Source organism: Musca domestica, unplaced genomic scaffold (genome assembly GCF_030504385.1).
Source record: "Musca domestica strain aabys unplaced genomic scaffold, Musca_domestica.polishedcontigs.V.1.1 35, whole genome shotgun sequence".
NCBI classification, from domain to species: domain Eukaryota; kingdom Metazoa; phylum Arthropoda; class Insecta; order Diptera; family Muscidae; genus Musca; species Musca domestica.
Genome location: NW_026712315.1, coordinates 8,130,901 through 8,146,980, shown reverse-complemented (window position 1 = coordinate 8,146,980; position 16,080 = coordinate 8,130,901). Strand labels below are relative to the sequence as shown.

The window sequence follows — 16,080 nt, the reverse complement described above, 5'->3', positions numbered from 1 at the left end:
ACCCTCTGGAAGAGAATTGTTTGTATAAGTCTACGATATCGTATAGCCCTCTACAACGGTACCCCCCAAATTCAGTATTTTGTTGATTTTAGCCAAATTTTTCACTGAAATTTTCTGAAAACCCACATAAGGCTTTCCTTCTGAGCACTTTATCCCTGGAAGATTATTGTCGATATAGGTCCACGATATCGTTCACCCCCAGCATACTGTTGCCTCCCTATATTCGGTATTTTGATGACTTTACCAACATTTCTCAATGGAATTGTCTAAAAATCCCAAATTCGTTCCAAATGCTGGAGGGTATTCAAATTTCTACTTTTTTACTTGTTTAAGCTCTATCCGTTCACACAATACCAAATGATACCAATTTTGGAGTTTAATACCATTTTAGAAATTTTCGTAACCTTGATGTTGGAATTTCCAAAAACCCTTTGGTACATTTATCCTGCACTACGTCAGTTGCTGTTTTTCCAAATTTCAGAATTCTTGCTCATACCGTTTTTTAGAACATTTTAGTACTTCTCGTACCCTTTGTTTATTAAGGAAATAATTTCTTTAGTGAGGTATTTATTTATTTTGCTTCTTATTTTGTTTATTATTTATAACTGATAATTGTTAATTTATTTGTTTATTTAGTATTTGTGAAATTACTTTTTGATTAATGCGTTTTATTTATTCATTTATTTATTTTTATGTTAAATGTAAGTGCTTTTAAAGCATTTACTTCTTTATTTTCTTAATAATTTCCTTTTTTGTTTATCAATTGATTTATTTGTTTTAGTGAATAACTAATGGAATGCTTTGTTTTTATGTGCATTTTATTTTTTGATATTTCCCAAGTCCCCAATCCTCTCCAGGGTACTTAAATTGATAAATATTAACAAACGAAATTGATACACATTGACGACTAACAAAATTAATTTACTTGGAAGAAAGTTCGATAGATATGCCCAAGAGCCTTTTTAACTACATACCCATTATTGTAATCTTTGATTTATTATTGCAATTATCTGTTAAATTTTATTATGTACTTTTCCCTTACCAACAAAAAACACTACCCTAAAATGCTTAGCTATTGTCAGAAAACTCACCTCACCATTTACAGAAGCTTTCAATAACATTAAAGCCCCTGCAAAAGCTTTCACTTAGCTTTTGTTTCCAACGACTGTTAATTTAACTTTTATATTCAAGCAGTCAATGAACTGTTATTTTCGAATATAATACGGTCAAGGTGACCATACACCGAATATTGCACTCGATGGATTCTGAACCTCAGTATTTTTTCTTTTTATAAATACTAATCATAAAAAATTACACGTGTATAGGAAAAAATAAAAATCTCCATATATTTATTTATAATATTTTTCTGAACGCAGAGAAAATTTTCCACTCACCCTGACTTGATTGACATATCTCCGTCCCACCAATCACTCAAGCAACGTTCTTCTGCCAGTGTGTCGGTGTACGCCTGGCAAACAAATCATTTTTTTAGTATTTATTTCTTATTAGACTAGAGTAGATTCAATTAAAATATTGCATTCATTATTAAAACAGAAAAAAGTGCAAATCCAACTGATAAGGGGAGAAAGCCCCCACACATCATTGTTTTATAAAAAAAAGTCAGGTCAAGCAAATGCCTATGGACTTGCTGCGTTCTTTTCTTTTCTGTTCTTTTTTTTTTCTTTTATTGCCATTGATGATTGCTCATTTTTGCTTAATTTCAAGACTAAATTAATCCATGTCGGCTATTTTTGTTACATATTTTTACTTATCATTATAGGTTAATTAATTCATTATTCATTGTATTTTGTATTTGTGTGGACCTTGTACTCTCACGAATGGTGGTCAATTACTTTATGCTCCAAATACTAGCAGGGAGATAAAAGGCGAGCCTCTAGCTAGACAGTGTAATTAAATGTTAATTTTATTGTGATTTAATTAAATTAAATATTTATTTGAAAATATACCGCTAAATATTCTGTAAAAGATCTGAAAAAAATCTGCTGTGAATAATGACGAAAAATGTCTTTAGCCACAGAATACCAGTAAAAATTCGTATAAAATAGAAGATAGATTTTATCTATCTTCGGTCAAAGGAGACCCACAGCTTTTATTGTGAGTACAACTATGTTCATATATGTTCTGTTACAGAACTGCAAGAATGTATGATATAAAAAATTGCAAAAATTGTAGATTCTTGCAGAGCAATAATGTCAAAAAAAAAAAGAATTGTTTAAAAGCTGGTGAAAAAATATACTACACCTTTTTAAGATGTAATGCGAAACATTTTAATCATAATTAAGAATTTTCCAGAAAAAAAGTAATTCGTGGTGGAATTCAAGCGTAATAGTGTGAGTTCGAGCTCTCCAGCATTTAAATGTGAATAAATCTTTTGTGTCTGTACCATCGCTCGTTAACGTAATTCGTCAAGGAAGTAAACGGAAGAAAACAGCAACATCAGCAGAAAGAAAATAAACTCCAAAGAGCTAAAGAGTTGCTTCGCTTGGCCGAAAGTTGTGAACTAATGGTCTCTCCCCGCTCGTATTAATCGACCGTGGCATCAGAATAAATGCCGAATATTATCAGCACGCGCCACCCAAGAATGGTTACAAAATGAGGTTCCTTGCTTCATTTCCAACCGTTTCCAATCCGTTTGACTACTGTGTCTGGTGTATTTTAGAAAGCAAGGCTGGTACTAAAAAATACCAAATTGTCGATCACCTCAAGAAAGCCCTTCGCCGGGAATGGACCAAAATACCGCAGAGCAACATTCTGGCAAAGTGTTAAGTTTTCATTGGCCGTCTGAAGCTCAACATTCGTGTCAAAGGTGACCAAATCGAACAAATCTAAACATATTCAAAAATTTGATGCTATTTCTGATTTTTATACCCTACACCACATAGTGGTAAGGGTATTATGTCTTTGTGCATTTGTTTGTAACATGGAGAAGGAAACGAGATAGACCCATAGTTACTTTTGAGAACCTTCATAGAATCACTTTCTGAGTCGATTAATGCATGTCAGTCCGTCTGTCCGCCCGTCTGTCCATGTATTCTTGTGAACAAAATGCAGGTCGCATTTATTATCCGATTGAGATGAAATTTTCCAAATAATATTTTTTTGGCCCAAGGACGAACCCTATTGAAATTGGTGAGAATCGGATCAAATTTAGATATAGCTCCCATATATATCATCATCCGATTTCGGGTTAAATGTGCACAAAATATCCACTATCAGTCCAAATTACCTGAATTTTGGCACACCCAACCGAGTTCGGCCTAGAAGCAAGTATATCAAATTTCATCCGATTTGATCTTTAAGTCCCTCAGATTCCTACTATGCACTCCACAACCGTGATATTTGGTACCAGGTATTAGATGGAGCACAGAAATAGCTGTTTTAAATTTTATCGAAATCGGTTCAGATTTGGATATAGCTCCCATATATATCTTCATCCGATTTCGGAATTTCGAAATTATTTGAGATGTCGTATTTGAAGTACGTAATGGATGCTACAGCCTATGACAGAATATTGTCTATGCTGGTCCAGATCTTCGCACTGCACCGATATAAAGGTACCTCCTTATATACGATATTTTCATGATTTTAGCTACATTATTCACCGTTTATATCAAGTTTCGAATTTGAATATGGTAATAACTTATGACAAACCATGCCTATGTAGGTCCACGTCGTATAGACCCAATATAACGGCTATATTCGGTTTTGTATAAAATTTTAACAGAATTTTTTAAGGATTTTATTTTTTGAAAAATTATAAATTCGTTCCAAATGGTGAATAATGTTGCTCAAATCATCAAAATACCTAATGGAGGCTTAACGAAGTCGCAGACCTGCATACAAACTTTTTGGTTACAGGCTGTAGTACACATTACGAACTTTAAATACGAAACTTGAAATAATTCCGGTGAATAATGTTGCTGAAATCATCAAAATACCGAATATCGGGAGGTACCGTTATATGGGGGCTATACGAAGATCTGGACCTGCATACAAAAATTTTTGTCATAAGCTGAAGTACCTATTACAAACTTCAAATGCGAAATTTGAAATAATACCGGTAAATAATGTCGCTAAAATCATGAAAATACTGGGTTGCCCATATTCGACGGACCTTTGGCCCTTTGGGCCCATTCCAATCGACGAGGCTTGTCCGCAGGCAACATTCTGTGCGTCAATTGAATTTTGTACGGGGACAAATGCAAATCAATGCGAATAATCCGTTGTAAAGTGGACCGAGCCATGCCCAACAACTGAGAACGGCGTTTTTGGGATGTTCTTAGGGACCTCTCAACACTGGCTCGTACGGCAGCGATATTCTCGGCCGATCGCCTTGGTCGACTTTTATATGGCCCCTTCGGATTAGAAAGAGCCTTACCAGTCGAAAATTTTTCGAAATTTTTTCTTAGAAGGCGCACTTCTCACATTTTTTAATTTTTTAAAAGCACGTTTAGTTTTCAAAATTGACTTCTTCTGTTGAATGTAAATTTCAACTATTTCAGAGCGCTCGCGTGGCGTATATTGGTTCATGGTAAAAATCTGCTTGGACTGAAGCTTCAAACGCGGTATGTCATTAAGCGATGTGACATCTCTGTCAAAAGTTATGGCGTTGCCAGATGGGTCCGTCGAATATGGGCAACCCTGTACTGAATATCGGTAGGTACCGTTATATGGGGACTATACGAAAGCATGAACCGACATGGCCGACATGTATGTATGCAAAATTTTAGCCTTCTATCCCAATTCGTTCGAAAGATTGTGTGATTACAACAGACAGGCGGACAGACAGAAGGACATCGCTACAATCGTCTTAGAATATTATGAATATTTCGCAAGTTACAAATGGAATGACAAAGTTAATATACCCTCCATAGAATGGTGGAGGATATAAAAAATTTCACTTTATACATTATTATGAAATATAAACTAGCAACTATAGCTGTTATTGGACAGTATATTTTGTGTATATTTTAATTCCGATACCAAGGTGTAGCCCAAGATGTAGTATTTTCAATTTTTTTTTGTTCCTTATATCAATATAAAGGCTTTGGCTTCCCGTTGAAAGATCTCCGATGAAACAAGTGTCCATTTTGGAAAACGTTTGAGTACATCTTTGGTGCTGTTTGAACAATAGTTACTTACTCCACGACACTGAGCAAAGTCACGGTAACACGTGAGCAGATCTTTTATTTATTAATTTATTTATTTTTCTTACCCGGAAAGTGACAATATAATCTTGTAGCTATAACAGATCAATTATATATGAACTGTTACAATTTTACGCTTCACATCTGATGGCAATTAGCTGTAACTCATTAGCGTATGAATATATTCTCCAAACAATTCAATGACAATCTAAACAATTCATTTAATGAAAATTATCAATAAAAGAAAATATTTTGCCTCTGCTTCGAAGTCGCCAAACGTTTTACATTGAAGCCAAAGACAACAAACTCCTCTGACCCCCCAAAACATTCGTATAATATATGTACATATGTATGTATGTGCATGTGACAATCAATGAAACTTTACTACTAGTTTCAAGTTAACCAATGTTCGTCACATGTAGAACAATAACATGTTTATGTGGCATGCCTAAGTTAAGCAGAAGCAAGTACCTACTGCTGTCGCCGATTGGCTATTTTTTTTAAGTGTGATAATAGTTATCACAACAACAGCACCAACAAAAATGCGTTTTAATATTGAAAATTTATTGATAAGTGCATCTGATGGGGTTCGACACACAGGTAAATTATTTACTTTTGATTACAGCCATAATAGTTGCTGTGATGTTGTTGTTCTTGTTACTGCTGCCGGATGCAGTCGCTCTGCAGTTAGGTACTCTTATGGGCAGATTAAATAATAAGCAATCTATATCTATAAAAGAGGAAAATGTTTGTATGTTTGTTTGTTTGTTTGTTTGTTTGTTTGTAATTTATGGACTCGAAAACCGCTGAATAGATTTTCCTGAAAATTTCCATATATACTGCAACATCGCCTGAAAGTAACATAGGCTATATACATTTTTGAATTTCTACTTGGAACTGGAGATATAGCATCAGAATCGGAGGTACCTCCCAAAAATTTAGATTTTATATGCACATATCTATTGATTGGTTGAAGATACAGTCTCCAAATTTGGAATACGTAACGGAATTTGGAACAAAAATAAGTTTGCCAAATTATATTGTAATCGGTTCAGATTTGGATATAGCTCCCACATATATTTTCGACCGATTTCGTTCATTTGATGCCTCAAACACAATATGAATGTTCGATTCCAATGAAATTTGGAATGTGTGACGGGATTTAATCAGAAAATAAATTTGTCAAATTATATTGAAATCGGTTCAGATTTGGATATAGCTCCCACATATATATTTTCGGCCGATTTCAAGCATTTGATGCACCAAACACGCTATGTATCCCCAATTTTAATGAAATTCGAAACGTGTGATAGATTTTATCTAAAAAATTGATTTCCCAAATTATATTGAAATCGGTTCAGATTTGGATATAGCTCCCATATACATTTTCGGCCGATTTCATGTATTTGGTGGACCAAACACGACATGTATTTCCAATTGTAATGAAATTTAAAATAAGTAACGGAATTAGGAGCCAAAATGAATTTGTCAAATTAAATTGAAATCGGTTCAGATTTGGATATAGCTCCCATATATATTTTTGTATCTCTAATTTGTATGTATCTCTAATTTCAATGAAATTTGGAATGTGTAGCGAAAATTAAAACAAATATACATTTGTCAAATTATATTAAAATCGGTTCAGATTTGGATATAGCTCTCATATATATTTTCGACCGATTTCATGTATTTTATGCACCATACACGATATGTATGTTCGATTCCAAAGAAATTTGGAATATGTAACGGGATTTTGATTAGAAAATAAATTAGTCAAATTATATTAAAATCGGTTCAGATTTGGATATAGCTCCCATATATATTTTCCGCCGATTTCACATATTTGATGCACAAAACACGATACGTATTTCCGATTCCAATGAAATTCGGCATGAGTGGCTAAATTTGGTACAAAAATAAATTTGACAAATTATATTCAAATACGCTCAGATGTGATTATAGCTCCCATATATATACTCAGCCGATTTCACATATTTGATGCACCCAAAGCGAGAGGGACACAATCTGGCACCAGCAAAAATTGCCAAATTATATTGAAATCAGTTGAGGTTTGGATATAGCTAACATATATATTTCGGCCGATTTCATACATATTATGCACCAAACACGATATATATGACCGATTCCAATGAAATTCAGAATGTGTGGCGGAATTTGGTTATAATAATAAATGTGATAAATTAATTGGAAATTAGTTAAGATTTGGATATAGCTCCCATATATATATATATATATTCTCGGCGGATTTCACATATTTGACGCACCAATTTCAATGAAATATGAAAGGTGTGGCGGAGTTTGGTGTAAAAGAAATTTTTTTAAAATTATATTTAAGTCGGATCAGATTGGGATATGATTTTAATAAGAACCATTGACCCACAACGCCTTAGGCTAACACTAAAAAACAACATAACAATTTATTTGAAATACGCTTATTACGGCGAAGTATGTTGCTATCTCGAATTCACTAATTGCAATAGAAATGCCACTCTACTTAAAAAAATTGCAGATTCCTGCACGCTTGGTATTTGCTATGAAATAAATAAATCCAAAGGACAAACCCTTCGTGTATTCATGTCATGTTACTGCTTTTGTAATGATTTTGTTTATTAACGCATTAAATTAGTGCAATATTTTTTTTTTAATTTTTAAATTTGTTTTTCTTTATCCAACATATATTCGTAAATAAAATTTTGAATGCATATAAAATCAAAAGGGGTAGCGAAGCGCACCGGGTTCAGCTAGTTTCCTTATAAAAAAAAACTTCAAAGCATTGACTTATGTCGATGTATACAAATATACGAAACGAAATATAAAATTATTAACACTTAGCCAAGGGAGTATCAGTACTTTGATGAGCTTTTCTTTCCAACACTTGGTCCCGTTTACAAATCGTCTCGTCGATTTGATCAGTTCTTGATCAGACCTTGTCAGTAGCGGTTATCATTGTTGCATTGCATTTTGACGGAGATCGCAAAGAAAGAAGCAACGTAAATCATTTAAAACGAAACAAGTGACAAGATTTTTCCCAATTTGGAAAATTACAACAAAAAGTGATATTGAAATAATTTACAATAAACAAAGAATTTTATAAAATCCCAATAAAAACAACAACAGCAACATGGTTAAAAATAGGCGTTATGAAGATGAAGGTAAACAAAAATAAAATTAATTTTGTTAAGTTTTCGCTTGTTTGCTGAATGATTGAGGCCACACAAAGTGAATCTATAATTGGATGTGAAGGGCCTGTGTGAGAACTGGCCACTCCTTATAACGAAGGAATTAGTTGCGGGTGATTCCCGCAATAAAGGCGTAGTATGTATTGAAAATATATATTGTGTGGTGTTTCGTTTGGGATATAACATAATCTAAGGTATCCTAGGTTAGTGTACTCCATGGGACATGGACTTACATCTCTATATGACTAATGAGAGTATATGACATTTGTGAGGGCGAAAATGGCGCCACGTGGAAACCATACATGTTTGGACGCAATTTATTTCGGGATATTTGAAGTCATCAATCAAGTCATTTCCGTTTGTCTGTATAAGAAAAATGGGCTATATTGGTCCACGTTTAGGTGTAGCCCCCATATAATGGTACTTTGAGATTGACGGCATTTTCAGGGTTTTTGCCACAAGTTACAACCAAACAAGTAAAAAAAAAAACATTAAGTTCCGCCGGGCCAAACTTTTAATATCCTCCACCTTAGGGTAAAGTAAACATTAGAATCCATTGTGACCCACAAACACCAATTTTTAGATATATTCGTGGGAAAATGTCGCAAAAATCATCAAGATATCGAATATAGGGAGGTACCGCTATATGGGGCTATACAATAACTTGAACCTATACATACAATGTTTCGGCAACGGAGCTAGAACCCATTAGGACACACAAATACCAATTTTTTGACAATGGTTTTACATCCAATTCGTCTGGCAAAAATTATGCCAACGTCTTTTCATAATAAAATTGGCCACCACCCTATCTCAATTCTAGAAACCAACAGAGGCGCCTCTATATCAAATTTCAGGATTCCAGCTCTATCCTAAGACCCAATTTCAAATTTACTACCATACTTTTCGTACAATGCGTAGTTCTCTATATACCACATTGACCTCCATACCAAATGTCAGAATTCTATTTCCACTCTCAACACCCAACTGCACATTTCGTGGCAGTTTGCCCTTTTCGTACGTTTATAGTATACCACAGCCACATGATATGATATATAATACCAAATTTGAATAATGAATAATATCGCTAAAATCATCAAAATACTGAATCTCGGGTGGTAGCCCTCTATGAGGGCTATAAGAAGGCGTGGTCCTGCACAGACAATTTTCTGTCACAGGCTGTAGTGTACATTATGAACTTCAAATACCAAATTTGAAACAATTCCGGTAAATAGTGTCGCTAAAATAATCAAAATACCGAATATCTGGAGGTACCGCTATATGGGGGCTATACGAAGACGGGGACCTGCACACACAATTTTCCCTCTTAGGCTGTATTACAACCTTCTAATACCAAATTTGAAAAAAAAAAAAACGGTGAATAATGTCGCTAAAATCATCAAAATACCGAATCTCGGCAGGTACCGCTGTATGGGGGCTATACGAAGACGTTAACTTACACAGACAATTTTCTGTCATAGGCTGTACTGTTCATTACGAACTTCAAATACCAAATTTGAAATAATTCCGGTAAATAGTGTCGCTAAAATCATTAAAATACCGTATATCTGGAGGTACCGTTCTATGGGGGCTATATCAATACTTTGAATACCCTCCACGACTTAAAACAAATTTGACAATTTTCAATTTTTTTTTTAAAGAAACCGAATGTAGCCGATATATTAAGATCTATACGACAACGTCATCATCAAAATATTGAATATAGGGAGGAACTATTATATGGGGCTATACCAAAACCTGGACCTGCACGGACAATTTTCTGTCACAGGCTGTAGTGTACATTACGAACTTCAAATACCAAATTTGACATAATTCCGGTAAATAGTGTCGCTAAAATCATTAAAATACCGTCCTCCACAGACAGTCTTCTGTCATATACTTCAAATACCAAATTTAAAACGATTCCGGTGAATAATGTCGCTAAAATCATTATTCAACGGGAGGTACCGTTATATGGGGGCTATATCAATACGTGGCCTTACATAGCCCATTTTCAATACCAAAAGTCATGCAGACATAATATACATTTCTGTAAAATTTTATCAAACTACTTCATTTCGTTCGGAAGCTAGAGTGATTTCCACAGACGGATAGACGGACGGACATCGCTACATCGACATAGAATTTTATGCTGATCAAGGATATATACAAAGTATATATATTCTGTTACAAACTTAATATAACCTCCACACTATGGTGGAGGGTATAAAAAAGTAAAGGAACAAAGCTTATGTATAGATCGTTTTTTTTTGTAAAGATGTGTTCCAGTCCAACGCCATGCAACGCCTTTGTTAGACAGACCGAATTTGTCACAATTTCAGCCAAATCTATATGTATATACATATGTATATACATTTAACACATTTAACACATTTCAATGTCGATAGCATTCTAAATAAAGCCCAGTTGAAAAATCAAAACGTGGCATTACATGTAAACATGTTACGAGATTAGATTAACAATTAATTAGCAATTTAAACACCCACACACTCACACAATATTCAAAAAGGGGAATTTTCTAAGCTGATGTTGTTGTGAATTTCATTTTGTTGTATTTTGCGACTTACTTGAGTTGGTCTAAACTAGTTTTAGCCAGCTTTTCGGTATTGAAAATCTTAACTATCTCACATTTATTTTCTATTTTCTCAATTCATTACAGGTTCCGTGTTTGGCATCAGACATTTGCAATGTTTCCTGCTATTTTGTGGTCTATCTGTGGCCTATGCCCTGCGAGTCAATCTGTCCGTGGCCATTGTGGCAATGACTGATAAGAATGCAACAAATCCGGACTTTGATGTAAGTAATGGATGATGAGGGATGTATTAAAAACGTCATTAATGGTTGTTCTTTTTCTTTCCCAGGAATACGATTGGTCGGAGAAAACCAAATCCTTGCTGTTGAGCAGTTTCTTTTGGGGCTATGTTGTTACCCAGGTTCCAGCTGGCCAATTGGCCAGGAAATTTGGTGGTAAAATCATGCTGCTTAGTGGTGTCTTCATATGTTCCCTTTTGACCGTCTTGACACCCATATGTGCTCGCCTTGGCGACTGGCAATTGGTGTGTGCCTTACGTGTTATGATGGGCTTGAGCCAAGGTTTCCTATTCCCCTCCACGCATACCATACTCTCCAAATGGGCTCCCGTGGAAGAGCGAGGAACTTTGGGTACCTACAGTTATTCCGGAACACAATTTGGCACAGTTGTTATGTTGGCCACCAGTGGTGTTATGGCCTCATCGGTTATGGGCTGGCCAAGTATTTTCTATATATCCGGCGGTGTGGGCCTGGTGTGGTCGGTGGTATTTTTCATTTGGGGTGCCAGTTCGCCAAGTGAGTATCGCAACATATCTCCGGAAGAAAAGAAACTTATTGAAACATCGCTGGGTTCGAGTAGTGAAGATGAAACGACCAAGGCTCCAACCAGAACTCCATGGGTGAAATTCTTTACCTCGGTGCCATTTTTGGTACTGACTCTTACCCATTGCACCCATAACTGGGGCTTCTGGACATTGCTGACAGAAATTCCCTCATATATGAAAAATATTCTCGGCATGGACATAAAGAGCAATGCTTTGCTTTCCGCCCTACCCTATGCTGCCATGTTTTTGATGAGTTTTGTCTTTTCCGCCCTGCAATCCCAGTTGAGTAAACGCGAATGCATCCCTCTGTCGGTGAGTCGTAAACTCTTCAACTCCATTGGCCATTGGATTCCGATGATTACCTTGGTTTGTTTGGGTTATGTATCGGCAAATGACACCAACTTGGCCATTATTCTGCTGACCATCACGGTGGGCATTAATGGTGCCACCTATTTGGGTTTCCAAGTGAATCACATTGATCTGTCGCCAAACTTTGCCGGCATTCTGATGGGCATTACCAATTGTGCGGCGAATATTATGAGTATTATTGCCCCGCTGATTGTGGGCTTTATTGTGACAGATGAGGTGAGTTAATGAATATCTCCTAAAATGATTATTAGTTACCAATAAATGGTCCATTTTTTTTTAGAAAAATCCCGAACAATGGCGCATCATATTCTTCATTGCTGCCGGTTTCTATTTCATTGGCAATCTGCTCTTTGTGCTCTTTGGCAAAGTGGAAGTCCAGAGCTGGAATGATGCCCAACCAAAACATTCGACGAATGGAAAACGTAACTCCACATTTGTGGAGTCCCAACATTAGTTGTTATTTTTTTTTTTAGAGAATTTTGTCTATGTATGTATGTGTTAATATTCCTGTTAGTTAAGGCTTTTTTCCATAAATTCGGTTTTATAGCCTTCCTCCGTATTGTAAAATGAGTCTGTAATTTTCAACAGTTCCTTGTGGAGGAAGAAATTGTGACCCAGTCTTCAAACTAAAAATCGTGAGAAAATTTATTTCTGTTAATATGTTTTTTTTTTTTTTGTAATTTTGTTATATAGTATTAGTTAAGTTTTGTACATTTGTATGTCCTTGTTATAGATTTAACAATCTTAATTATAGTTTTAAATGTTAAAATCATTTTTAAGAAAAAAATTAAACAAAATAAAAGACAATCGATTTTTGTAAAATGTTGGTGGTTTCAATAAAACGGACTGGCAGCCGGGTGTGAGAGAATTCATGCGTGTGTTTTTAAAGAAATGGAATGTAACAATTTTCAATACTTTAAATTCAAGCTTTTAGAATGGGAAAACCTGTAGTTTCTTTCATAAAATTTCAATCAAAGGGGAACTGGCAATTTAAAAAGAACAAGTACAAAAGAAAAATGTTTGGGCCTCCACAATTTGAAAGAAATTTGGAAATTAAAAAAAAAAAAACAAGTAAGCAAAGTCTATAGCCGTGCGGGGCCGACCATGTGACACCGTACAACACTACAATATATTACAAGCCCCCATATGTCCAAATCTATTTTGGACAATTTCGCTTTTGAAATTATGTGACGGAGCACTGACTAGGGACATTTGCCCAATATTGATGCACTCCGTCGTGCTGTTAGTTGTTGTGGTTCATTTTACAACTAAATATTATCCAATGGTTATCGAAAATGCTAGACTTCTTCGTTGTCCTTAAGGCTCTTCTCAGGCGTGTCGATTGTCTTCAATTGTGCGATCAGGAAATTTTTTCTGTTTTTAATTCATTTGGTATTTTTTTTCACACAAAAGTAGTGTTCTTTTCTACCACTGTCCTAAACTCTAATATCATGCGAGATTTCGTGTACTATGGTTTCTATTTGCGACCTTTATAACGGCTGCAAAATCAGGAACATTTTTAGTTAGCGGTCCATTTCAACCCCTAAATATATTGCGCACATCTTTGAAAATAATAGGCCTAGCCCATCTGAGCCTAACCCTGCCCTTATGAAAATTTTTGTGAGGATCGGACGATAATTGCAATCTGTATATAATAACCCCAACCTGTGTTGTAAGGTGAAAAAATATTACAAAAAATACACTTTAATATTATAAATCAAATTGAATATATCGCATGCGATAAAAAATATATGAAAAATAAAATAATGTCACAAAGTACTACAAAATCTATATTAACATCATTATTTGCATCTTTTTATGCGATTTTTTTAGATTTTATTTTTTTTATTGACATTCTGCATTCGGCATTCCGAATTGACGAATTTTTTAAATCAGTCCAGCCATTCTTGAAATATAAGCATTCTAGCTAAGATCCCCTTCTTTTGTATATACACATTGTATATATTTCGCTATATATATCTGATATATTTACTGTCGGTATTTATGTAAGTGCCGGAATTTACCTGTTCGTCTATTTGTGATTTCGCCGGGATTAAAAATATTCCCGGTTTAATGGAAACTTTGACTTTTATTTAAAACAAATGTTATGGTCTATTTCACCCACTAATTGTTACCCGATGACCATCGGAATTGGAAGGCTTCTGCTCACCCTGAGCTCTAGCCACACGATAACTTCCGCGTCGATTGGTCTATAATTGCAACCTTTAGAGCAACTGCAAAATCAGTAAGGTTTTTGGTCAATTTTAACCCCTAAAAATTATGCCATCATCTCCAAAAGCAAATTCCAAAAAGTGCAAGAACTTACTCCGAACAGAAAGAAAATGGACTCAAAAGAGCTAAAGAGTTGCTTCGCTTGACCAAAAGTGGTGAACTGCCGAATTTGGTTTTCTCCGATAAGAAAAAAATTTCTGTACAGCAGTTTGTAAACAAACAAAATGAACGTGTTTACTTGCCACAGAGGTCAGCTGAAAATGTTCACCTTCGGTTGGCCACCAGAACTCTAGCGCCGCCCATGGTGATGGTGTGGGCCGCCATAATAGCCGATGGTCGCTTTCCGTTCGTATTAATCGACGTACCATCAGAATAAATGCCAAGTATTATCGCGAAAATATTCTGGAGGTTGTATTAAAGCCTTGGGCATGCAAAAATTTTGGCCGCAGATCTTGAACATTCCAATAAGACTCAGCATCATCACTGCACTCAGCGCGCGCCACCCAGGAATGGTTACAAAATGAGATTCCTTGCATTTCCAGCGCACAATGGCCACAAAAATCTCCGGATACCAATCCGTTGGACTATTGTGTATGGAGTATTTTGAAAAGCAAGGTTGGCACAAAAAAATACGAAAGTGTCGATTACCTCAAGCAAGCGCTTCGCCGGGAACGGGCCAAAATACCGCAGAGCAACATTCAGGCAGCGTGTGACGGTTTCATTGGTCGTTTGAAGGCCACAATTCGTGCCAAAGATGACCAATTCGAACTAATCTAAACTTGTTCTAAAATGTGATGCTATTTCCGACATTTTTTGCTTTCATTCAGAAAATTTAAAAAAAAAAATGTAAAAAATATGGCGTTTTACTTTTTTGCAGTTTTTTTATCGCACCCTGTTTATTGGTGCTATAAAAATATTTGAACAAATTTTCACCAAATTGTGTTTACTTTTGGGCTGAGTTCCCTCGGAAATAGCAAAATTCAATTTAGTGGGCTGATATTAGTCTTTTGGTGCACAATAGACCTGAAATCTGATCAAGATATACATGGGTGCTATCTCCAAATCTGAACCGATCTTGCCAAAACTTTAGGCACTCTTTGTTGCGGAGTGCATATGACGCATGTGAGGGACTTAAAATCATAAATTGGTCAACAGTGTCTCCCTATATTCAGTAGTTTGATAATTTTTGCGATATTATTTACCGGAATTGTTTCTAATTTCGTAATTTTCACTTCGTAATGGGTAGTACTGCCTGCGACAGAAAATTGCGCATGTAGGCCCAGGTATCCATATAGCCCCCATATAGGTACTGCCATATGGTGGCTATACGGATTCCCGAAGCCTATATTCGGTGTTTTTCAACTTTTCTTTTATACCCTACACCACAAAGTAGTAAGGATATTATATCTTTGCGCATTTGTTTGTAACATGGAGGAGAAAGCGGGATAGTCTGATATTTACTCTTAAGGATCTTCATAGAATTACTTTCAGAGTCTATAAGCAAATTAATTAATTAATTCATTATATATATATATATATATATATATATATATATATACTAGCTGAACCCGGTGCGCGTCGCTACCCCTTTTGATTTTATATGCATTCAAAATTTTATTTACTTTATTTACTTAATTAAAAAAAAATATTGCACTACTTTAATGTGTTAATTAACAAAGTCGTTAAAAAAGCAGTGCATATTCGAAGGGTTTGTCCTTTGGATTAATTTATTTC

At 35.3% G+C, this 16,080-nt stretch overlaps 1 protein-coding gene across 2 annotated transcripts in view; it reads left to right on the top strand.

Annotated features, from left to right (window-relative positions):
- LOC101893788 (putative inorganic phosphate cotransporter) overlaps positions 1-12,936 on the top strand; it is a 37,054-nt gene extending 24,118 nt beyond the window's left edge. Inside the window, exons 1-4 of one of the 2 annotated variants that reach the window (XM_005176509.4) lie at positions 8,089-8,341; positions 11,049-11,185; positions 11,251-12,330; positions 12,395-12,936. In XM_005176509.4, the coding sequence (XP_005176566.1) occupies positions 8,311-8,341; positions 11,049-11,185; positions 11,251-12,330; positions 12,395-12,568 (1,422 nt within the window). In that variant the 5' untranslated portion in view covers positions 8,089-8,310 and the 3' untranslated portion in view covers positions 12,569-12,936. Of the gene's footprint in view, positions 1-8,088; positions 8,342-11,048; positions 11,186-11,250; positions 12,331-12,394 lie in introns of those variants that run through there. The other variant, XM_005176508.4, reaches the window with a different exon arrangement.
- The last annotated feature ends 3,144 nt before the right edge of the window (positions 12,937-16,080 follow it).